Source organism: Hipposideros armiger, unplaced genomic scaffold (genome assembly GCF_001890085.2).
Source record: "Hipposideros armiger isolate ML-2016 unplaced genomic scaffold, ASM189008v1 scaffold_196, whole genome shotgun sequence".
Classification (NCBI taxonomy): Eukaryota; Metazoa; Chordata; class Mammalia; order Chiroptera; family Hipposideridae; genus Hipposideros; species Hipposideros armiger.
The window spans coordinates 2,599,873-2,625,379 of NW_017731546.1; the positions used below are offsets into that span (position 1 = coordinate 2,599,873).

The window sequence follows — 25,507 nt, forward strand, 5'->3', positions numbered from 1 at the left end:
ATGGTGGATGTTTTTGAGTGGAGGAGTGGCATGATTTTACTTTTCAAAAAGGTCACTTTGGCTACTGTGTTGAGACTAGGCTGACAAGTTAAAAGGTTAGGAAGCAATTGCACTTAGCTAACTAAAAGATGATGGTTGCTGGATCAGGCTGGTGGCATTGAAGGTGGTGAGAAGTAGTGAGTTCTGGATATTTTTTTAAGGTTGAACCAACCGACTGTCCCAAAGAGGTGTTCTGGCAAGCACAATCTTTTTCTCAGTGTTTGCAGATTCCCCCTTTGACCACTGTTAATAGAGTGGAAGTTCTTTGAGTAGTGATTGTTGAATGAATGTTTCAGTTTTTCAGATGCCTAGTATATGTTAAAACCTTTTATACAGTGCAGAAACCAATAGAAAGATACAAAGGGGCAATGGGATGGATGTAAGTATTCAATAACAGTACATACTTTTGGGAAAATGAAGAAAATCTTCATGAAGGGTGGGCATAAGAAACGAACATAAAGATTAGTTAGCATTTTCCCAGATTGTAGGTGGGGGGTGGTTTTCCATAGAGGAAAAACAATGTAGAAAAGGCATGGCACATATTTTGGGATCACTAAATATAATATTTAAGTTTAGGATGCATGTAACAGTTGGAGGCTGTAATGCGAAGAGCTAGATAGAGGCTGAGAAAGTGATGGAAATTGAAGAATGGATATTGAGTAACACAGTGGTATGATTAAAGTTGTCTCTTGGAAAGATTAATCTGGCAGTGCTGTGGTGGATGGATTGGAGAGGTGAGAAAGTGATGATGAGATCATCTTAGGTGAGGAAATTGAGACTTTGAGTCAGGGTATCCTTTCTGAAATGCAAGGAGGAAGGCAAATATAATATTGTAGAGGTCAAATCTGCATGCTTGCAGAGAGAACGATGGTCCTAGTAATAGGAAAGGTAGTTTAGTAAGGAAAAGTCTTCTAATGAGTAAAATAAGTTTTAGACAAGTTGAATTATAAGTGCTTCCAACCATTCAGATAGAGGTCCAGCAGCAATAATCATGTATATTAATATCTTCTCTCAGCTCTGTTGCTGAAGTAATAAATGATCTGATAATTGGTTTGGGGGTGAATCTTGAGAATGATAAACAGGGAAGGGTCTATAGCTCAGATTTTCCATTTCTAACTTATGATGAATGTGTATTTTGTTGAATTCATGGTACATTTACTTTTCATGAAAGCATGATCAACCATTGTTTTCTAATATTTAAAAGTTGATTATTAGATTTAATAATAATAATATTAATTCCTTAAATAATTTAGTATACTTAAAATGTTAAGTAAAATAAAATATTTAATTAAAAATTAAGTAAAATATTAAATACTGCTTAAACTATTTTGCATTTTAATAATTTTAAATTATTTTTAATAACATGTAAAATTTATATACTTTGAACTATGGTTTAAGAGTTACATTGATCTTTGAACTCCAAAATTCTGCAATTAGTAGTCCCCTACTTGAGCTACTTCTTGTATTATGAAAAACACATATGCATACATTGAAAAACTTTAATAAGGGAATACTAAAAAATAGCTGTTGAGTTAGCTTTATATATCGTCTCTATAATATTTTGTTTTGTATTTATAAAAAAAGAAAAAGACTTCAAACTGGAAATAAGGCAGTTTAAGTCAGAATTTATTTTACTTTAGAATAAGGTTAGGAGTTCATATGTTTAATAGAAATGAGTTAGTGCAGCATGGTAACTCAGGCATTTGGGTGAGCACCTCCTCTTCCTTGGTATCTTCCAGTGATTGACAGTCTACAACAATGGCAGTTGACAGTCCACCTGCCTAGGTTTTATTGCCTCTCCCCTAGTCTTTTACTCTCTCACTCTTCTCCAGCTGACATGGTGTGTGGCCCAATACCAACACTCACCTCACAGAATCTCTGCCTTATCTTTAAAAATTAATAATTTTTTAAATTTAATAAAATTTACAGTTTAGGGGATAAAGCCAACTAGGTGGAGTGAGATTGATACTGTCAGAGGTACATAAGTTTGAGCTTCTCCTTTTATCTTGTTTTCTTTCAATTCTCCCCTCCCCCATTTTCCTTTTCAATTGTCCTCAAGCCTCAATCCCCCAAACATGGGTGTGTTGGGTAGTATATTTAAAGTTGGAAGATTGGTAAGAGCAACATTCCAAGTCTTTGTTTCCACTTAAAACTCTGAATAATGCTAACCAGAGTACTTTGAGTAACTCAAAATGTGTCATTACATGCTTTCCTATTTTACAGTGATTTATGTGTATGTCTTACGCCCCAAACAATGATTATATTTGTATTTTCAGGGAAATTTTGGTGAAGTATATAAGGGCATATTAAAGGATAAAACTGCTGTTGCTGTTAAAACATGTAAAGAAGATCTTCCTCAGGAACTGAAAATAAAATTTTTACAAGAAGCCAAGTGAGTTCTCTACAGTGATATAAAATATGTGTTTGTAACATAATGAGTCATTAAAATGTAAGTTTGTAGATATCTTAAATTATGATTTGCTGAAATATAAACAAACACTTGTAAATAAGCTCTTATAAGTAAGCACATACACAAATGTGTAAACAGAAAGATTCAATGTGTAAGTTAAACTGTAGGTCAGTTTGGCAATTACAGTCAAAAGAACCAGATGCTAAAAAACAGTAAGTGAGGATTCTTCAAGTCCAAAAATATTGCAATTTTTTTTGCTTTTATCATACATGCATCTACATATGTATGGAATATGCAATGTTGTGATTGTCCTTATAATAAAAATATCACTGTATATTATATATAAATATATATATTCTCATATATATTTAGATATATAATTACATCTCTCCTACCCTACTTAGATATTATCACTTGATTCTTTTTTCCCATCTGTTAGTTTTCTTTTCTGAGAACCTCAAATGTCTTCTTTAACTCAGTGTCTGGCATTTGTTCCAAAATTTGCATATGGTATCTTTTCCAGTTAATCTTCTATTATAGAATGATTGTCTTCTTTTGTTTTTCTTATTAACTAAAATTTAATGTTCCAAATTGCTACCCCTGTATTGCAAGTAGTTAAAACTATTCTGTTAGTGGTAAAAATCTAGTATACAAGAAAATACAAAACAAATGGAAAGGTGCTTTGGACAGAGTGAGGATGGACATATGGTTGAGAAATGGATGGATGGATGGATGGATGGATGGATGGATGGATGGATGGATGGACAGATGGATGCATGGGAGAGGAGGAGGACACATGGATCCATAAATTGTTGGGGTAAATGGAGGGAAGGAAAGAGATGTATGCGGTGGGGGTGAGGGGGTGGGGAGAGGTGGTCCTCCACCATGGCATAGTGTATAAAATTCTGTAAAGTGCCATGGGAGAACAGAGGGCATGGCAGTGAGATAACTAAATTCCATGGGCATGGAGCATTTTGAAGTACATTTCTCCATTTATCTAAAAATGAATATTGACAGCAATGGATTAAAAGTTCGGTGCATTTATTAAATAATATCTATAGAATAAAGTTGAAAATATTTTTCACGTATATTGGCAATTTGGAAAAAAGTACTCTGATAAATTTAAAGTTATGCTATCACAATTGAAATCCATAGGTTCATTGTTTTATAGTTATTCATAGATTCTTATGTCACAAGTTATATCTAACATTTTCAAAAATATTTGCTTTCTAATTTGTGAACTGTTTTATTGCAAAATAGATTAATTTCCTTTTCTAAAATGAGATTATGAACTTTTATCTTAAAAATGAAAATTTTGTCCATGTGTCCTTTTGTCTTAGGTGTCCTTTAATAGATAACAGAATTGTATATTTAGATATTTAATATTATTTGAGTTCGGGTTGGCTGTTTTATGGAATTTCTTTACTAAGCAGTTTCCAGCCTCTGAAATGATAATTTTAGATTAAAGTCAAACATTCTAAAACTTTTTCATTCCCCATAAAAGTTGCAAGCTCAAAGTTATTGTCAAAATATTTCCCTCATCTCTAGAATTTTTCCCATCTTATCTTTTATTTATAAATCATATATTTTCAATCTAAAACATTTTTGTTAGTGCTATCTCTATTTTAATTGTACATGTACAAAACAAATTGTTTATCTTCAAATTAAGTTGTTTTTTATTCTCTTAGTAAAGAAAACTGCATCTTTCAAATTTAAATGAATTTATAACTCTGTCAGGATAATTTGGTAATAGAAATCATCAGGGTAGAGGCCTCAGAGGGAATCTAATCCACTTTTCACTCATGCTTGGAGTCCTATGGATTCGACTGTGCTACTTTTATAGCACTCTGAAATTTCACTTCAGCTAAACTGTCTTCTCTGCTTCAGCTTAAGTCTATATTGAAACTCTGTTATGCAATTATTTAACCTTTGCCAACTTTCTCGAAACTTGCGAGTTTTTACTATTTTGAAATTGATTATCATCATCAAAAAGCATTGATTTTAAGCTAAGTCGAATGAAATGATTACCCTATAGTATATACCAATACGAATTGGATTCTTATTGATATATCTTTTAAATCAAGTGTGTACATAAAACAAAACAAAAAGATGGTACCCTGGCTGCTGACAGTTTTAGATTCACTAGTACTTTTCAGCTATGCTTTTGTGGCGGTGACTAAACCCAGATACTTTGAAGGGAGTTCTATATTTTTAGACTAAGTAAATTATTCCTATTTAGTATAGCTGTTAGTCTTTCAGAGTGGAGAATAATTTTTAAGTGAATATTTAACTGAATTAAAGATAATTGACTCATTTGCACCTATATTTTGCCAATATTTATCAAAACTCATAAACACCCCATTTATCATAATTTGGGTTCATTCTGAAGTTATAAAAATTGAATTATGCTGATTAAAGTGTGATCTACTTGTACACACTATTTATGATTATAAATTAATGCTATATTATATAAATGATTATTCTTACCCTTTTCTCTCATTCAGAATTCTCAAGCAATATGATCATCCCAATATTGTCAAACTTATAGGAGTTTGCACACAAAGACAGCCTATCTACATCATTATGGAATTGATTCCAGGTAATAATTAGTTTAGAGGTTTCCTTGATAACATTTTAATATCATGTTTTATTACTTTTATATGTTCAGTCTCTGATTTCTCCTTGTAAAGTTTCCAAGGTTTAACATTTATTTTCCTGATGACAAAGAACTTGTACATATACTTGATATTTTTACAGTCTATAATACTTTGCTATTTTCTAGAAAATGTCAGCCAACCTTTTCTTTAACAAAAAATGAATTATTACAGTGCTGTTACACATGGAATTTAGTTATATATAATGTTTATGTGAGAAAGGCTGTTTAGAAAAATAGTCTACTTAGAGTTTATAACAATGATACAATACTGTCTTATATGTAGTTCACTGTATATCATTTTCTGAGTATGTTACCACACATCCTCTTGTTTGGTTGTATATAATAATCACATAGTGCTTTGGGTCACTTATGAACTGTGAACTCATTTCATATGTGGACAAAGAAAAAAGTTATCTATCTTGGCATTTGTCCTTGTATTTCTTGTGCCTTTCAACACCTCCAGGTTTGTTGGTTAACAACTTTTACCAACAAACAAGGATAAAATTGAACTGATACAGTACATTTCTAAGTTGTTTTCATTGTTCACCTTCATTTCATAGAAAATATTATCAGAGGTAAATTTTGATCTTTATAAGATTTACAAATACAGTGTTTAATAACCAAAAAGAATTTGCCATTACCTTTAATGACTTTTTACTCATTTTACAAGAAGAAATTTAAAGGAATATGAAAAATATTTCTAGCTGTAATATACATTAGGTGAACTTGATATTGTAGATTATCCATTAAATACTGTTTACATAATTCTTCCATTATTTAAGAATAATTCGTATCATTTTATCACACTGGTTTGCTTGCTGTGGGAATATTTCTTGGTATTATCTATCATACAGCTGCAGGATTTCTAGATCATCATCATCTTCATCCTCCCTTAGATGGCATTGTCTGTATTAGGGCCGTACAGTGTATATTTGCATGGTTTACACTGTTATTAATTTCTTACAGTGCCTTTCAATAGAGTTATTAAAAAATGATAGCATACAGTCTAAAATTTTAAAAACAATTGAGTTGCCTATTTTAATTAAAATAGAATATATAAATATTACAAATACATAAAAAACATTCACAAAGGTACAAATGAAGCCCCAGTTGATAAGAGATGTCACCAAGAAACCTGAGTTTGTGGGAGGGGCAGGCTTAATGATGAAAAGTGATTTTGGTTTTACCATGGATGATTACGGGACCATGAATGGCAATATCCCGATGGCAGGTCCAAGTTAAATAAAACGGAAGATGGCTTTGCACGAGAGCCAGGGAAGTGTTTATCTGGACACTGACTAGTAACTTCTATTGATAATTTTTTTAAATGAATAAGAATAATTTTCATTAGAAAATTCAAAATGTGATGAAAGGTATAAATTAAAAATGAAAACCTCCCACTCAACTATTTAAAGCTCATTGTTAATTTTTTTTGGTTTCTTTTCCAAGAAAATGTTTACTGCAGATACCTTGATTTTATGCAAATCCCTTTATTAAAAAATCATAACACTTTCAGATCTCTTTTCTTTTATTAATATAAGTTACTCGTATGGTTTCATTGCTTTATATTCATCCCTGTACGTCTATGTTGTCTTTGTAATGGCTACAGAGTATTCCATTTTATGGATCTATATTATTTAACCAATCCTCTATATGTATTTATGTATACTTTGGTTGTTTTGATTTTTATTATTTGTTTTTTGTTACTGTTTTACAAACAATGCTCAGTGAATATCTTTGGACTTATAAAAATAATTTTGAAATAGGCTAAAATTTCAGCCATGGGATTGTTGGGTCTGAGTTTACATGCATTTTGATTTGTAAACATATTAGCTTTCTATGGCCACATAACAAATAACCACAACCTAGCAGCTTTAAACAGTGTCCATCTATTACCTCACAGTTGTGTAGGTTAGAAATGCAGGCAGGCCTGACTGGGTTCTCTGCTCAGGGCCCCAGAAAGCCAAAAATTAGGATGTCAGGCTGAGCTCTTCTCTGGAGGCGCTGGGGAAGAATCCACAGCCAAGCTCCTTTAAGTGGCAGAATCCTGTTCCTGCAGCTGAGAAATGGTCTAAGGTTCTCCTTTGCTTGCTGGCAGCGGGGGGGGGGGCATCTTCCAGCTTCTGTATTCCTTTGCCCAAGGCCATTTTTATCTTCAGACTCAGCATGTCATATCTTTCAAGTGTTTTGAGTTTCTGTAACTTCTTCTGTGAGCAGCAGAACACTACTTTTTTGGAAGGTCTGTAATTAGATCAGGCTCACCTGGATCATCTCCCTATCTTGAGAGCAATTGTGCCATAGGACAGAACATAATTACAGGAGTGATACCCCATCATGTTGACATGTTCCAGGGACTAGGGTGGGACATCTTGGGGAGGCTATCTTTAAGTTCTGCCTACCACAGTTGATTTTGCTAAATTTTCTTGAATGCTAGTTGCAATTCAGGAACCTGAAACCACATCGATGAAGTTTTCATACTCTGTTACACTACCTCCATTGGTCGATCTTGCAATTTGAATGCATCTTTTATCCATGCATAATTTCATAGCATCATGCTTTGTCATTTGGAAAATATCAAATGATCAGGTTATGCAGATTTTCCAAATAGTGATATATTTCATTATAAAATATTAAAAGATCACATGCATTAATGTCACCACTAGTCTCATTGGAAAAGTAAAGCTATCTAGTTCATGGTGGCAAATATGTGTTTATTTTATTTAGTTTTTTTTGCAAATTGTGTTTTCTGAAATTTTTATTTTCATTTTAATGTTTGAATTTTATCACTGGTAACAAAAGCTGTCACCTTTTTTCCTTAAAGTGTCAGGCTTACTTCATTCTCATTTTTGAGAAAATATCTAATTTTTAATAATTATAATTTGTCACTTTCTCCTTTTGAAAATAGATTTATAATATGTGATTGATAGTACTTTATATATGTACACTTTATTGTATTGATACATATATATATACACCTGTGAAACCATCACCACAATCAAAGTAATGAACACTTTTAACCTCAAATTTTTCTCACATTTCTATTTAGTTCCTTCCTCTTGCTGTTCTCTACCCCCGTCCAGTCAACCAGTCATCTTTCTGAAACTATATATTAGTATTTCTCAGAATTTTATATAAATGGAGTCATACAGCCTATACGCTTTTTATTTTTTGGTGATTCATCATGTTGTAATATGTATCAATAGTTCATTCCTTTTTATTGCTGAGTAGAATTACATCACATGAATATACCACAGTTTATCCATTCAGCTGTTGGTGGACTTTGGGATTGTTTCCTTCTTGGAACAACTACAAACAAAGCTGATGTGAACACCCATGTACAAGTCTTTGTATGGACATGTGCTCTCATTTCTTGAGGGAAAATACCTAGGAGTGGAATGAATGGATCGTATGGAATGTACATGATAAAGACATAGCTTTGAAATCTCTAGTACTAAACCAGTTATATCTCACATTCAAATATGAAAATTGGACCAGAATAACAAGTTCAAAAATAATGGCCTCATTGGCCAGCAGAGTGGCTCAGTTGGTTAAGAGCTCGCTCAAGAGTGCGAGCTCTGAGCAACAGCAGTTCGAGCCCTGGCCCGAGCTGAGCTGCCATCAGGTGGCAGAATGGCTCAGCTAAAAATAATAATAATAATAATAATGGCCTCATAATTTTGTGACATTTTCAAGGTAAGCCTTGGTAGCAAACTCTTCCTGCTCACTATTTTTTTTTCTCTCAATATAGTCCTATGCACCTTTTCCTTTCTTATCAACAAACACATCAGAATTTGTAAAGCTAAATCAGCAAAAAAGCATCAAGTCCCTTGTAAAAAATATTTCCTACAAGGTAAAAAGCTGAAAAGTATATGGGGTTTATCTCAAGTACACAAGGTTTGTTCAACATTTTAAAATCTTTTAATGTAATCAATTGCATCAACAGGCTAAAAATGAAAAAGCACATGGTCACATCAATCAATGGCAGAAAAAAGCATTTGACAAAATACAACACCCATTTATGATTTAAAAAATCAGTAAACGAGCTATAGGGGGAAACTTCCTTAACTTGATGAAAATACACACACACACACACACACACACACACACACACACACACACACACAGTGCCAAAAAGTTGTATACACATTTTAAGAAAGGAAGAAACTGTATTAAAATTGTAATAATATATACCGATAACAAAAGATGAATACATGTCATGTTTGACTTCTGCAATAACAAGAGGTGCTCAAAGTGGTTACCATCAGCGTAATTTTAATAGTTTTTTCCTTTCTTAAAATGTGTATACATTTTTTTACCTATATATATGGGTATAGTTATATATATAGTTAATGGTGGGAAACTTGAAGCTTTCCCACGAAATCCAGGAACAAGGAAAGGATGCCATTTGCACCATTCTGTTTCAGTATTACCCTGTCCCAGCTAATGAAGCAGACAAGAAAAGGAAGCACAAGGTATATTGAAGACAGTTTTCCAGTTTCTTATAAAACTAAACACACTCTTACTCAACATACACTAACATACAATCATTATGAATCACCCTCTTTAGTATTTACCCAAAAAAGATGAAATCTCATGTCCACACAAAAACCTGCACATGGATATTTATAGCAGCTTCATTCATAATTCATTAAACTTGGAAGCAACCAAGATGTCTTGTACTAGGTGAGTGGATAAACGACCTGTGGTACATCAAAATAATGGGATATTATTCAGTGATAAGAGAAATAGCCATAAAAAGTCATACAGGAAATTTAAATGCATATTACTAAGTGAAAGAAGCTGATCTGAAAAGACTACAAATGTAATGTATGTGCCCAATTATATGGCATTCTGGAAAAGGGGAAACCATGGAGATAGTTCAAAGTTCCGTGATTGCCAGGAATGAAGGAGGAGGAAGGGACGAAGAGGCGGAGCAGAGGATCTTTAGGATAGTGGAATTACCGTGTGTGATACAATAGGAGATAAATGTCATTTGACATTTATCCAAACCTATAGAATGTACAGCACCATAAGTGAATCCTAATGGAAAGTGTGGACTTTGGGTGGTAGTGATGTGTCCATGTAGGTTCCTCAATTATAACAAATGTATCATTTCAGTGGCCAGTGCTGAGAATGGGGGAGACTGTGTGTGTGTGTGTGTGTGTGTGTGTATGTGTGTGTGTGTGTGTGTGTGTGTGTGTGAGAGTGTTTGTGAGGGGGGAGAAGTTGGNGTGAGAGTGTTTGTGAGGGGGGAGAAGTTGGCATGCATATGGGTTATATGGGAAATCTCTATGTTCTCAATTTTTCTGTGAACCAACTACTGCTGTCAAAGAGTCTTTAAATTAGAGAGAAATAAAAAACTTGTTTGCCTTTGAAAAAGTGGAAAGATCTCTGTCTCCATGACTTCTCCATTCTCTTAGCCACTCCATCTCTCTCATTTCAACCTTATCTGACATATATCCATTGTCAATGAAAGGCTGTAGAGCAGCGGTTCTCAACCTATGGGTTGCGACCCCTTTGGGGGTCGAACGACCCTTTCACGGGTTGCCTAAGACCATCGGAAAACAAAAAGATATTTACATTACGATTCATAACAGTAGCAAAATTACAGTTATAGAGTAGCAACGAACATAATTTTATGGTTGAGGGTCACCACAACATGAGGAACTGTATTAAGGGGTCACGGCATTAGGAAGGTTGAGAACCGCTGCTGTAGAGGGTGGCGATGGAGAGCTTAGTAAGTGTTCATGAGGGTGTGGAAAAACCGGAACCCTCATATGTTGCTCATGGGACGTAAAATAATATAGTCACTTTGGAAAAGTTTCACATTTCCCAAAAAGTTACATAAATTTTTCATATGAACCAAGATTTCTGATTCTAGGTCTAAGATTTCTGATTCAACCCAAGAGAGCTGAAAATCTGTCCTCACACAAAATCTGTATGCTGATGTTCATAGCAGCGTTATTCATAATAGCCAAAAAGTGGAAACAACCCAAATGTCTATTAACTGACGAATGGAAAAACAGTGTATATCCATACAATAGATACTGTTAATAAAGACAAAGGAGCCAATGCATGCTACAATATAGATGAACCTCAAAAACTTTATGCTAATTAATGCAAGTCCAATGCAAAAGACTGCATGTTGTATGGTTCTATTTCTGTGAAATGCTCAGAAGAGACATCTGTAAAGCGGATTTACGGTTTCCTGGGGGTTTAGATAGGGATTGACTGTATATACAAGCATGAGGGATCTTTTTGGAGTGATGAGTGTTGTCAACTGGATCGTGGTAGTGGTTGTACACCTCGGTAAATTTCTCAAAACTCTTCCAATTGTACAGTAAGAGATAAATTTTAGGTTGTAAAGTGAGTTTCAGTATAGCTCTTAGTTAAAAAAACAACAGAAAAAAGCCCAAGGGCCAGGCAGGGTTTGCAAAAGCTTGGTGCAGACACTTCTAACATGTGATCTTGCTCCATTTAACCCGTCTGTGCCTTAGTTCCCTCACCTGTAAAGTAAGAATAATAGGGTTGTTGTGAGGACTATATGTGATTATATGTAAATACACATTATATGTATCTGTAGATGCTTATATAGCTATATATCTATTTTATAGTGCTTAATACATAATTATTTTATGTATTATATAATTATTATCATTTTTGTTTATAATTGGCTAAGAGAAAAAAGTGACTCATTAAAATGCTATAATCCAGCCAGAACTTAACCCAAACTCTGAACCAGTCCCTACCCCTAACTCTAATCCTAACCCTGGGTTTTTCTAGCCCAGATGACCTGACAACAAATTGGGAAGCATGAAGTTTGTCTTTAGTTCTTCCCTTTCCACCGTTTGTGACTGTTTTGTTTGTATGACTTAATATTTAACCTTCATGGATCTTTCTTTCCTTATATGTAAAACCAAAATGGCTAGATTAAATGGCTCCTAAATTTTAACTCTAACCTATAATAATTAAGTTGTTAGGAAAATTTTTGTTAAATTTGAAACCTCTCTTAAACTCTCAGACTACTCCAAAACAGCGTTTCTGCCCTTTCCTCAGTTTACAAAAGGCATGGTGGGGAAATAGGCCATTAATTTTCATTCTTATGAAAATAATATAATAGATAATATTTTATAGTTACATATATTTTAAAGTGTCAAAGCACTTTAATTAACATTATGTCATTTGTTCTACCAGGCAGTATTTTTATCTTCGTTTACAAATAAGCTAAAAGAAGTTTGGACAATCTTAAAGTGACTTGTTAAATAGCAAGTGGGAAAATAGTGCTCTATTTTTTATTATCCTTCAATTTATAAGTGGGTCAAAATATATAATCCTTTTATGGATTGAAAATACAAATGAAAATTCAAATCAATGTCTGTGCTAGATACCCTATGGGCAAATAACATGAATCCATGTTCCATAATTTTTCAGCCTTGTTCACAGATAAGTAAATAGCTATCACTGTTAACAGGGAAATTTTTATTTGAGTTACTTTTTTCTCTACAGGGATCTAGCTGTGGAGGGAAGATTTATAAAACTGGTAGGTTAAAAGCAAAATTTAATAACTGCTTAGTGTCTAATAGGCAAGCCATTTCAACAATGTATTATGCAAAGATTTAATACTCTCATGTTCTCGTCAGATAATTGAACCCATTGGAATCATAAATCTGAAACATATTTTAATCAGTTATGTTTGAAGAGATTATAAGCATTTGAGAATTCAAGTTCAGAGTGACTACTCCAAGATGATTATGTGTTCATTGGAATCATCTCTTGAATTACAAATACTTTATTTATTTGCCTTGCCTATGGGCTGCTGGATAAATAAAATCAAACAAAAGACAATTCTAAATGGAACTAAGAAATAATAAAAACAAAACCCCGAAAGCTCTAATATGCTAAAAGATGACCCCCCATTTTATCTTGCAAATAAGTTGCATATTACTTAGAAATTCAAATGAAGGAAATTATGGGAGTTTTTGCTTAAGTGACAAGCAAGACTTGAAGGAATATTTATGGTCCGGGCATCTGGCATTTGTTTTCATATATGTGGTTAAATTAGGGCTGCCACAATGATGAATAGGAGACTAAGGCACCTTTATCTCTATGTACAAAGAACACTGTCTCTGTAGATCCTGGGTGGAGGATTAATTTTAGCAAGCCTTAAAAAATGTCCGTCTTCACCTTTTCTTTCATTAGAGATTTGTAATGGCTTCCTTCTTTCTGACCCAGATGTTCTGTTTGAGCTCAGTACTTCCCGGAACTAATTGAATGTTATATTATCAGGTACATTCCTCAGCCTTCACAGATATGTGCCCCCTGGGCAATCCTCAAACTTATCTTAATTTTAAAATGACTTATGACCTTGGAACTTTCAAAATTATTGAAGAATTTTTCACCAGGTTTTAGACATCATCAAAATATAATCTCACCTCTAAAACATGCTTTTAAAAAGGGATTAAATTCATATAGTTTATATTTTCTAGAATTTACCTTAGAAATTTAAGCATGTTTATTATTATTGTCCTCACACATTTCTCTAATGTTCCAGTAGAAATCTTCCCATTGTGAGAATTCCTTTTCTTTTAGTTATTCATTCCCATTTGAAATTTCTCTAGGTAATTTCACTAAATTTTGTCAGCAGATTAAATTCTTTTTAAAAATAAACATTTTACCCTCCAATTCATCCTGACATTTTATATTTTCATGTGATTTTAATAGAATCAGTTTCAGTTATGTGACATTACAGAATAGGAGGTTATTATGGGAGTCACTAGAAATGACAATTCCTATTCCTTTGATAACAGACTCCCAATGTTTTGGCCCTGGATGCTTGCTTGGCATTTGTTTCTTCCACTCATCATAAGTGTAGAAAAAGTAAATGTGCCAACCAAAGATTAAGGAACATGGCTCCTGGCAATCACTAAAAGAGAGCCTTAAAATCTGAACTGGAACCTTGCTGTACATAGATGTAACCCTTTGGCAGTGGTACAACATTACTTCACAGCAGTAAATTTTAAATTCAAGAGAAAGGACCACAGAGCAATTTTCAAATTAATATTTTGTACCAAAAATTATGTGTCAGCTAAGTGGCTGAATTTTTTATGTTGCTAATAAATTCCTAAAGAAGAATCTAATTTTGTGCAGTTTATTTATTACTTATTACTTTGTGTTGCTTAGAGATGTTGATAGAATAGTGTTTTAAAACAAATTTGGTATGAGTCTCAATGAGTGTAATTATAAAATAGTCTCTTGTTAAAAAAAATTATAATACAATAAAATAGTCCCTTGTAAATTTCAATTTGGGAGAATAGGTGATTTTTTTTAAAAATATTAACTGATGTTACAATATCTAACCTTAGACATTGATCTTTATTTTGTAGTTCAAGTGTATCACATTAATGGGAAGCAAAATAAATGCATGCAGTTACCATCTTATATCACAGATGATAGATGGTGATATAATTAAAATACTTCCAAAACAACATTTGAAAAGGATAGCACCTTTAAACTGATATTTCTCTCTCAGCCAAATGACACATTGGGCTGCCCTAATGTTTGATTTGATGCCTACTATCCTAGAACAAATGCTGATCGAATAGTTGAAACTGGTCATTTCTCCAGACACTAAAAGCACTAATCTCTTTTGAAATTACTTAATTTACACATGACTTAAATGGACAACCTGGTGGTATTCCACATAGGCGGCCTTGGCATTTTCCTGTTGTTTTGCAGGGAAACAACTCCCTTCCACTCCTGCACCTTCTTTCCCAGAGGTTGAGCTAAATGCTAAAAACATTAACCCAGAAAAAGGATAGGAGAAATGAAACCTAAAATATAACTATTACTGTATTACCTCTTTGACTTGAGTGGTTTTAATGAAGTGCCTAGGGAATTTTTTCCTCTATCAGTGAGCAAGTGTTGATATGTTATAACAAACATTAAGTTTCATGGTACATTTGAGCCATAGATGCCTTGTGTATATCTGAGCAATAGTGGCCATGTGTTTTTTATGTTTTCAGGATCTGATGGTACTTATACCTGTAAGTACCTCCAGCAAGGAGGCAGATAGCCTGGTGAGCAGGACAAAGCATGTTCTCAGCCATATTCTTGCTCTTAGATCCATTTGTAAAATGACTTTATGGTAATTGAAGTTCCTCAATGATTGAAAGTGTAGGAGCTATGAACACATATGCCTTCTTCCATGTGCATAAGCAATTCTTGAAGATACTGATTAGTTTTACTGTTGTTTTGTTAGATTGTCATTTTTAAGTTTTTGTTAGTATACAAGGAAAAGCCCTAAAATACTCAGACATAAAGTTTAAAGTAATATTTTAAATGATAAGGAAATCTGCATTATTTGTGAAAGCCTACCTATATTTGATGCAAATGTTAGAAGGATGAATAGGACTAGTAAAACTGGTGAATTTCACTGAAATAAAAAATAAGATTTTACATATAATCTTGTTTACATATAGTCTTGTTTTTACAAATTAACAGGTTTCCCCTATACCTTATCCAATGTGTATGAATCTGATAATGCCTGTTAATGAAATTTTTACATTGTCAGAATTATAAGGAAAACAATCATTTAATTAAAACAATGGGGAGCACAAACTATTTTTTCAAGATTAAAAGACTACGGGAAATCAGTTGATTCAAAATTATTCAAAAAAATACTTTATTCATGATGAAAAGTGAATGTATATATTGTTTTTTTTTCCTGCTTGCATTGAAGCATACCATAAATATTCACATTGTTTTATGTAGAAACCAAGCAAATGCTTCTTGTTAGCATTAGCCAAAGATATCATAATGCTATCTTATTTTTGCTTATAAATTTTGTCCTTTTCTTGTTGTTAGTTATTCTGTTATTCAGAAATGATAGCCAAACAAACTTTGGACTCTTTCTAAATTTGTGGAAGAAATGAAAACCTTATGCATTAATATTTGAGAATGTATATCACTCTACTCATAGATACCAGTATTCTTTAAATAGAATTTTACTTAAGAAATATTTAAGCTAAATATTCTGTTAGGTTTTTTCATTCATTTACTCTACAGTTACTGAATGCCTACTGTGTATGCCAGGGACCAGGGATTCAATATTGAAGAAAGCCTACCAAAGACCCCACAAAAAGCAAAAACTCACTCTCTCATGAAGCATACATTCAAGTGGGGGAAGAAATATGTTACATAAATAAGTAAAATGTGTAGTATATTAAATGGTATTAATAAAGTATAGAGGAAAGGAGATAGTAATCGTTGGGATGAGTGGAGGTTGAAAGTCTTGGAGTGACCAGGGAAGGCCTCAGTAAGGGCAGAACATTTGAATAAAAGCTTGATGAAAGTGAGGGAACAAGCTATATAGATATCTAGAGGATGGGTATTCCAGACTCATGGAGTTGCAGAAAGAGTAGTGCGGATGAAGTGAAGGTCAGAGGAGAGTAGGAGATAAGGTGAGAGAGAGGGAACGGGATTCAAATCATATAAAGCCTTGTAGATCATGTTAACAATTTATTTCAATTTAAGGAGTCATCTTGTGTTGATAACCCTAAACTGAACATGCTAGATTCTCCCTGTCCTTATCAGCTTTCAACTTGAAACCTATGTAATTTCACTAACCATTGTCACCCCAGTGAATTTAATTTTAAAAAGTGAATAATGTAAATAGAGCTTCACAATTATAACAAATTTCATAATACTGAATACCTTTTAGGCCTTCCAAGCCTAAGTGTCTATTTTGTTGTGTCAAGTGGATGGGGGAGGAATATATAATATATTATATAATATATACATATATTTATATAATACGTTATATAATATAATATATTATATATTATGTGTATATTATAAAATATGTGTATATTATATAATATATTATATAATATGTGTATATTATATAGTATGTTATATATTATATTATATAAATATATATTATATAATATAAATATATATTATATATTATATAAATATCATATATATTATATATTATAATATATATTATATATTATATAAATATTATATATATTATATTATATAAATATTATATATATTATATATTATATAAATATTATATATATTATATACATATTATATACATATATTTGTCTTCTGTTTCCCTGCATAAATTTGAATATTCTTTTAAGGATGAAATCAATCTTCTACTTGCTAAATGTTCATTTTATGGCCAGCCAAATTAATTACTTCTGAAATTCCATTATGCATTTTTCTTTTCTCATTTTTTCATTTGTTTTCTGGTCATATTTAATATCTCTCTTCTCATTTAGGCACTCTTTATTTCCCTTTCTAGGTTTCTATATGTTATATAACATAAAATATCTTCACAAATTCATCTTGAGGGATCATACTTTATATTAAGCATTGTATAGACTTTTGCGTTGAAAATGTGAAAATAATATTAGAAACTGTCATTATAGCAAGATTTTGTGTATGTGGAACTTTTCTATTCTTTATTTGCCTTCATTTGCTCTTTTCTGTAAAACCTAAGTAGATTATCATTGGTACCTATTTATGGGCATGAATTTCAGTTCCAGGAAGACTATGATTCAATAGTCTACTAGACTGTTGATTATGTCTATTGACTATTTGTCCATATGGACTAATAGCCTATTATTCTATTAGACTGTTGACTATAGACTATGATACAGCTGTGCCTGAGTTGGGAGCCTAATAAACCTACCTAGAAAATGCAGCTTTTGCTAGAAAATATAAATTTGCCTAAAGTTTTCTGTGTGAAACTTGAGAAAACAGCGTCATATTTGACAATATCTGCCTGCAAAATGAAAGGCTTTATATAGCAAACTGAAAGAGATTAAAGAAATGACTTTATATAGCACCTTTAATAATTTTGTATTTTAAGAGATTACATATATTAAATATTTTCAGGTTAGCACCTGCTTTTTAAGACAATGCTTTGCCTTTTTCCCCTTTCTCTTACATGTTAGTGTATGGTACTATTGAGAACTTTTCCAGGATCTTTGATAAAGACTATGAAATGAATTTATCTTTAAGAAGATATTTACTATCAGCTAGTGGTTGGATCTCCATATTTTCTATCTTGGCTACTGAAATTAAAAAAGAAACTCTTTCTAGAGTTAACATCTATCATTTCTTAAATAGGATAAAAGACTCAAATACTTGTCTTTTTGCAATTTTTTTATGTGTTTAAAAGTGTCTTTTAAAAATAAAAGAGGTAATTGTATATGCAAATTTTATTAATATTATACCATTGAGATTATTTATTTGAATCAAATTTATATTCTTCAATCCTCTTCAAAGTAGATTTTTAAATTAAGCTGTAATTTGAAGGAGCTTTATTATTCTTTCAAAAATATTTCAAACCAGTCAGTTTTGATGAAAATAAACCCTCAAAACGACAATCTTTATTGGAAACACATATATCATCCTGTATTTACATGACTTTGAAACTTAGAAATATACCTGTTTTTCTTGAAGACTTTTCAGTCTTTATAAATCTATTATTGAGATTTGGATTAATTACTTGATAAGTACTTATTGAGCCATAGCTATATTCCATACACCGTATACACTGGTGAAAAATATATCCATGCTCTCTTCTCTCACTGAATGCAGTGTAGTAGGCGAGGCATATATTTAACACTACATAATTGCAAATAAATGTATTATTTCAAACTTTGCTGTAAAAAGAGCATTGATAGAGATATAGTTACACGTGGCACGTAGTTTATATTAGAGGCCTTAGGAAACAACTCTAGGAGGTGACATTTGTATTAAGACCTGAAAGATAGAAACAATCTACCTTTGCAAAGGGCTAGGGAAAGGCACAAGGGAACATCAGGTACAAAAGCTATGGGTAGGAGTGGTTTTTGTATTTGAGAAACAGGAGTAGGGTAGAATGACTGAGGCATACTGAGCCTGGGAGACTGGCATAAGGTGACGTTGAAAAGGTAGAAGGGATGGAATAATGAAGGGCCTCATAGGTCTCGGGAAGCAATTTTCAATTATATTCCCAGTGCAGTTGTGTTTTAGGCAGTGGGGTAAGATTTTTTTTTTAAGTATTACTTTCAAAGAATACATAGGAAATACAATGAAAATCTCCCAGGCCCTCATTCTCTTTGCAGTTCTTCCTGGAGGCAGTCAGTCTTACTATTGGGTTGTCGGAAAACATTTTTTCTATGTCTTTCGTTGCAAAAATGCATCATGACTTTTCCGACAACCCAATAGTATTTTTGTGGTGTTTGTTGTTGTTTAATTTCAGTTTATTCTTTCAAAGCTTCTCTGTGCAAATGGAAACATATATACATATATATCTTTTCTTTTCTAACACAAATGATAGCTTATCATATACACTGTTGTACTTTATTTTTTTACTTGACAAATCATCTAGGATATTTTTTACATCAGTATATATAGGTTTAATTTATTCTTTTACGAGTTGCATACATTTGTTTATGTCCTGCTTGATGATTGTTTTTCTAGTCATCTATTACCACAAAAAGTACTTCGTAAAAATTTTTGTACATGTATGTTTGTTCTTATATGGAGGTACATTTTATGGCAAATTCTACTGTCTTGAATATGTAAACAGATATGTTATAGGAAAGGTTCATGAATATTCTGCAAACTTCAGACCTCTGAATCAACAGTTCAGGCAGCATAGATCTGAACTCAAGAGATTTTTCTAGAAAAGATAGTGAGTGGCTCCTGTGAAGCCTATGTTTCCAGAAGTCTCCACGACATTATGTGTAAAAGCAGGTACATATAAGAGATGAATTTATAAATACATGGCCAAATAAACCTCATTTCCTAGTTACGATCATAGTATGATTTAAATGTTTTTGAATAATAGTATCAAATAGTATTTTTTTCTTATCTCTATGTCCTTTTTGACCAAATTTATTTCATCCCAGTGTACTTGATTTTGGAGGTAGGATTTTTTTTTTTAGAGAACTGTTTGACAAAGACCAGTGCAAAAAATACCGAGCCCCAAAGTATTTGAGGCTTCTCACTGATCAGTTGTGATATTCTATTGTTATTCACTCCAAAACTTAAAGGAAATGTTCAGTGAAATTAAAAATTCATTATAATTGTTGGTTGGAAGATGGTATACCTTAGAGTGGCTTTTGCCAGTGTAAATATGACCCCTATGGCTTCGGAGCCATATATGTGTTTAAGTTTCCACTCTGTTGCTTCTAGATGTGTGACTTTGGGAAAGTTATGGAGTCTCTGTAAGCCTCAACATCTTTACTTATAAAAAGAGGGATGAAAGTAATAATGTCCAAGAGTTAAATAATATATGTAAAGAAGGTGGCATAAATCTTAACGGATTCTAAGTACTTAGTATATACTAGCTCCTGCTAAACTAATTAATCTGAACTGAGGAGTAACATTAGTTATAGATTGGATTTTCAGTTTAATGAGCTATCAGATTCCTATTGTGCCCAAATACTTCAGAGTAAACAATAGCCAACTTTTGAAAATTGTCCGTATTTTCAAAGCACTAGTAGTTACTTATTTTGGTCCAGACTGTTTAGTCAAAATGTTAATTAACTAATTAAAAATTAATCTGAGGCATTTATTTCTTTCTCTTCCTACTAGAGCATTAGCAATCAATTAAATTTTAGTTTCACAGAAAAGAGTGCTATTTTTTTTTAAAGATTTTTTATTGGGGAATTGGGGGAAGGGGAACAGACAAGTTGGTATCATTTTTGTTCTTCAGTCTAGTTTTGGAGGATGCTGCTTCACTGGCCCAAGTTGGCACCATCATTGCACTCTTCCCTGGCGAGGCAGATCAGTCGCTGGCTTTTGGACAGCCCCTCACGCTGGCTGCTCACACTGGCTGCTGGCTACACACGGTAGCCCACGGCAACCCACTGCAGCAGGGGCTGCAGCCTACGCCACCGCCGCCGGCAACTCACGGCAGCCCAGCTCCAGGTTGAGCTGTTGTTCAGCATCTTAGCTGTAGAGATCAGTGTCACTGGCCCTCATATGTGGGATCCAAACCGGGGCCCTCTGGTATCCCAAGCCAGCTCTTAACCAATGCGCCACTCAGCCGTCCCAGAAAAGAGTGTTATTAATGTGTAGGTCTGTAAGTTTTTCCTTGATATTTTAAAATATAAAACCTTTAGATTTTAGGAAAATAAATATACAAACACAGTAGAAGCTTTCAATGGAACAAACATTTTATCTGAAGTCAACTATAAATATTGAAGGAAATATGATTCTGAGATGAAATATAAAAAGTACTTATTTGTAATAGGAAAGAGTTTGGAAGCTAGTCCAAGCAAAATCGCAGTTCATAGACTCAGGAATTCATAACAAGAGATAGATAAATCAAGGTTAGAAAACAAGTGGATAGTAAGTAGGTGGTTTGGAGGACAAGTGTTCTTTGGAGAGCTCAAAGCCTGCCAGAAATGGAGAGGAATGCACAGAATAACAATTTCTGAAATGTGTCAGGATGTATGGAAAACCAGACAGTATCTAAGACAGTGTTAAATAATAAAATAATTTGGCTAAACTGTCTTCATCCCCTGAGTGTACTGAAGATAGATTTATGAAGAGTTTAATAGTTATGGTGGGTAATGATTAAGCTATGAAGAGTCCAAGTTAGGATGGGCTCTGGCAGGATTCCAGGCAAAATGACAAGGGTTTTGCCAAGAGGAAAGAAGATGTTGATGTCAAGGACCTTTCAAAATGACCTTGTATTTCCACAGCAGTGCTGAGGTGTGTGTGCTCTCCATTTCAGAAAGATGAGCCATGCAGGTCTTTCTGCTTGAATAACATCTAAGTTGCTATGATAATAAATAGTTGTAAATGTGATCAAGGAAAGATTTCATTTGTTTTACTTCACTTTTTTAGATAGTTAAAACTTTCATAGTATTGGGTTGTTGGAAAAGTCACAATGCATGTTTACGACAGACAGCACTAGTTCATTTTTGGAAGTACTAGAGTCATTCGCATCTATGTTATTGCTATGTCATTTGACAGCTGACATTTCTAGCTTCATTCTGAAAAAAAAATTTGAGCGATTTGGTTGAGTTTGGGAGATTTTACAACAAGTTGAAGATGGAACACCAAACTGCATTTTTACCATATTTTACTGTTTTACTTCTATAAAGAGAAGAACGTGCATCAAGCTTGTGAAAAGTTGCATAAAGTTTACGGTGACAAGGCTCTACAAGAACGTCAGTGCCAATGATGGTTCACGAAATTCCATACTGGTGATTTTGATCTCAACGATGCTCCTTGGTCAGGGAGGCCCACTGACGTTGATGACGACAAAATAAAGGCATTGGTCGAGTAAAACCCATGTTACACGACACGAGAGCTTGCAGAAACATTGAACATCCATCATTCAAGTGTTCACGACCACCTCAAGAAGCTGGGATATGTAAGCAAGCTCGATATTTGGGTTCTGCATGAACTCAACAAAGTTCATTTGATGGCGCATATAAACATCTGCAATATATTCCTTAAACGTGAGGAAATTGATCCTTTTTTGAAGTGACTGATAACTGGTGATGAGAAGTGGATTGTTTACAACAATGTGATGCACAAATAAATGGTCTTGGTCCTGACGTAATGATTCGCCTCAAAAGACATCGAAAGCAGACATTCATCAGAGGAAGGTTATGCTCTCAGTGTGGTGGGATTTTAAAGGTGTCATGTTTTTCAAGCTCCTTACCAAGGAACCAATCAATTTGAATGTGTACTGTCAGCAATTGGACAGTTTGAATGAATCCATTATCCAGAAACGTTCAGAGCTTGTTAATTGTAAAAGAGTTGTGTTCCATCGTGACAACGCAAGACCACACACAAGTTTGATCACACGTCAAAAATTATTGGAGCTTAGATGGGAATGTATTGCCACACCCACCATACTCGCTTGACCTTGCGCCGTCAGACTTCCACTTGTCTCACTATCTTCAAAACTCCTTGTGTGGTATAACGTTCAATTCAGATGAGGCTGTAAATCAGCACCTTGTTCAGTTTTTCGTTTGCAAATAAAGACAGGTCCTTCTATGAACGAGGAATTATGAAGCTCACTGAAAGATAGCAAAAGGTTATCAAACAAAATGGGCAATATATCATTGATTGATCTTTGTTCTTTATATAAATAAATGACCTTTGAAAAACATAGACAAAATACATCATGACTTTTCTGACAACCCAATAGAATGGACATTAAAGTTGTTTTATATACTGTGCAGACAGATATAAACTTTGACTATTGGACACTGCCAAGCATGTGCTGCTATAACTTTTTACAGTAGTTGATCATAAATAAACCTTGGGATTTGTGTGTCCTGTTGAGTGAAAATTGGACTCATTGAAAAAGCTACTTTTCAAATACATTATGTTATAGATGTGAAATGTGAGCTAGTTTTTATTTGCTAATATTAATATTAACACTTTATTAAAAACATGATTATGTATAAAATGAGGCAAGACTAATGAATTGATGTCTTGTTCTTAGTATTGTACATATATAATGATATATGTTATATCAAATTGAATTTTTATCTCAACCTGGTATTGCTAATTAGACTAAAATCAGTTTTTGAGCTTGAAAGTTCTGCATATATAATTATTTTCTAATTTTGTTCTGTTTCCTCTGTACACTCTCCCTCCCAAATCATTAACTCTGTCTCTCATCATCTCTCATTACTTCTTCCTTGGTCTTTCTTAAAGCAAAGGATACTTTCAAAAATTCTGATTAGATAAGACAGAAAAAGTTTAATGGAAGAAAATATAGCTATCCCAATAACATCATTGCTAGTTGCTTTTCTATTTTTATAAAAGCATAGTACATTATCTTACACCTGGCTTTAAAAGTGATCTGCAAATCAATACCAAAAGCATAAAAGTACATAACTATCGAATATTACTTTCTAGATAAAGAGATCTTAGAATTGGCATTTGCTAAGCAGTTTTAACATGTACCTGTTCACCACCTAAAAATACATCTAACCTAATCATGGTTGGAAACTAATCATAGATCTTGCCATAAATATACATTATTATTAAATATTGCTTTCCTTCTACCCAGAATTCTCCACCTTTGAGTGGTACATATATTTATAAGCATAATAAAATATATTAGCATTTATTATTTTTATAATGTATTTTCGGAAAAGAATCATGGAAAAACAATTTGGAAGCTGTTTCAGAGGGACACACACTGTTTAACATTAAAAGCTTTCAGTTTTTATTAGAAAATCACTTTCCAAAGATTAATTTTTTAATTTGGAACCTTTATAGCACCACCTAAGTTTTTGTGTTAATTATGTATAAAGTTATTTTTCTTTGTGACTCTTTTTTATAGAATTTATATCAGCACATAAGCCAAATTGTATATGAGGAGCAAGATAGCCAAGTAAAGGGGCGGAGAGCTGACCAGGCAACAAGATATCAATACAATTTCAGACACGAGGCATTCACACGTAATAGAGTAGTGGCAGAATCTATTATGATAGACGCAACATTAGCAATATGTCTACATTAGACTAAAAGAAAAATTTAGTAGTGTGCTCTAATTGAAATATGTTGTATCATGTTATTATTCTCTCTTAGTCTCAGAACATCAGGTTTGTGTGGTGATTTTAGTGGTCATTCCGAATGGCTGCCTTCTGTCTGTTAGTGGATATGTGTGCTTTTTTATAATTCTGCAGCAACATAGTTCTAAAAGTCTGGGGGAAGTTCAGTATAACAATGTTAGTAGCAAAGCAACAATAAGAGTGAATATTTCTTGAGTTTTTAGCTTTCTGTGTGTGGAGCTCTGTGCCAAGCTCCACGAATCTTCACTGCAGCCCTGTGATGTGGTGATTATAGGCCAAGGTTATATCTGATGAGGCTGAGGCCCAGAGAAGTTACTGTTTTGCCCAAGGCCACATGGCCAGAGCCACTGCACAATCTCAGGTCTTCAGACTCCAGTTATTTATTTCTAGTGTGCCCAGTAATGAGTCCGAGGATGCGACAAGCCAGCCCTCTTCACCTTTCTTAAACTTGTCTGCTTTTTGTGCACCATCCTTAATATCAGCTATCTTTTCTGCCTTGTATGCATTGTTCTTAATATCAGCTACAGCTACATTAGTAAAAGCAAGAATGAAACTACATTCTGACCTCTAGAGAAAATACATGGATTTGAGACTTGGCACTGCCCCTAACTTATTCTTGGGCAAGTCAGTTAATACTTACAGTATTGTTAAGAGGGTTCAGTGAGATAATGACTATAACAGTACATGTAAACTATTAAACACATGCAAGACACTTTTAATATTAAACTCGTCTACCAAGCGTTTTCCTTCTCAGGGAAAGGGAATTTTTTTCCCTGATTCTCTTTGAAACTCCAAATGTTTATGGACTAAGTACTGCTTGTAATAAGATATTGCCAAAAT

The 25,507-nt window shown here is 33.3% G+C and overlaps 1 protein-coding gene across 1 annotated transcript in view; it reads left to right on the forward strand.

The window, feature by feature from the left end:
* The window catches only part of FER (FER tyrosine kinase), a 414,063-nt gene that overhangs the window by 282,530 nt on the left and 106,026 nt on the right, over nt 1-25,507 (forward strand). Inside the window, exons 14-15 of the mRNA XM_019653135.1 lie at nt 2,316-2,431; nt 4,954-5,048. Of these exons, the coding sequence (XP_019508680.1) occupies nt 2,316-2,431; nt 4,954-5,048 (211 nt within the window). The remainder of the gene's footprint in view (nt 1-2,315; nt 2,432-4,953; nt 5,049-25,507) is intronic.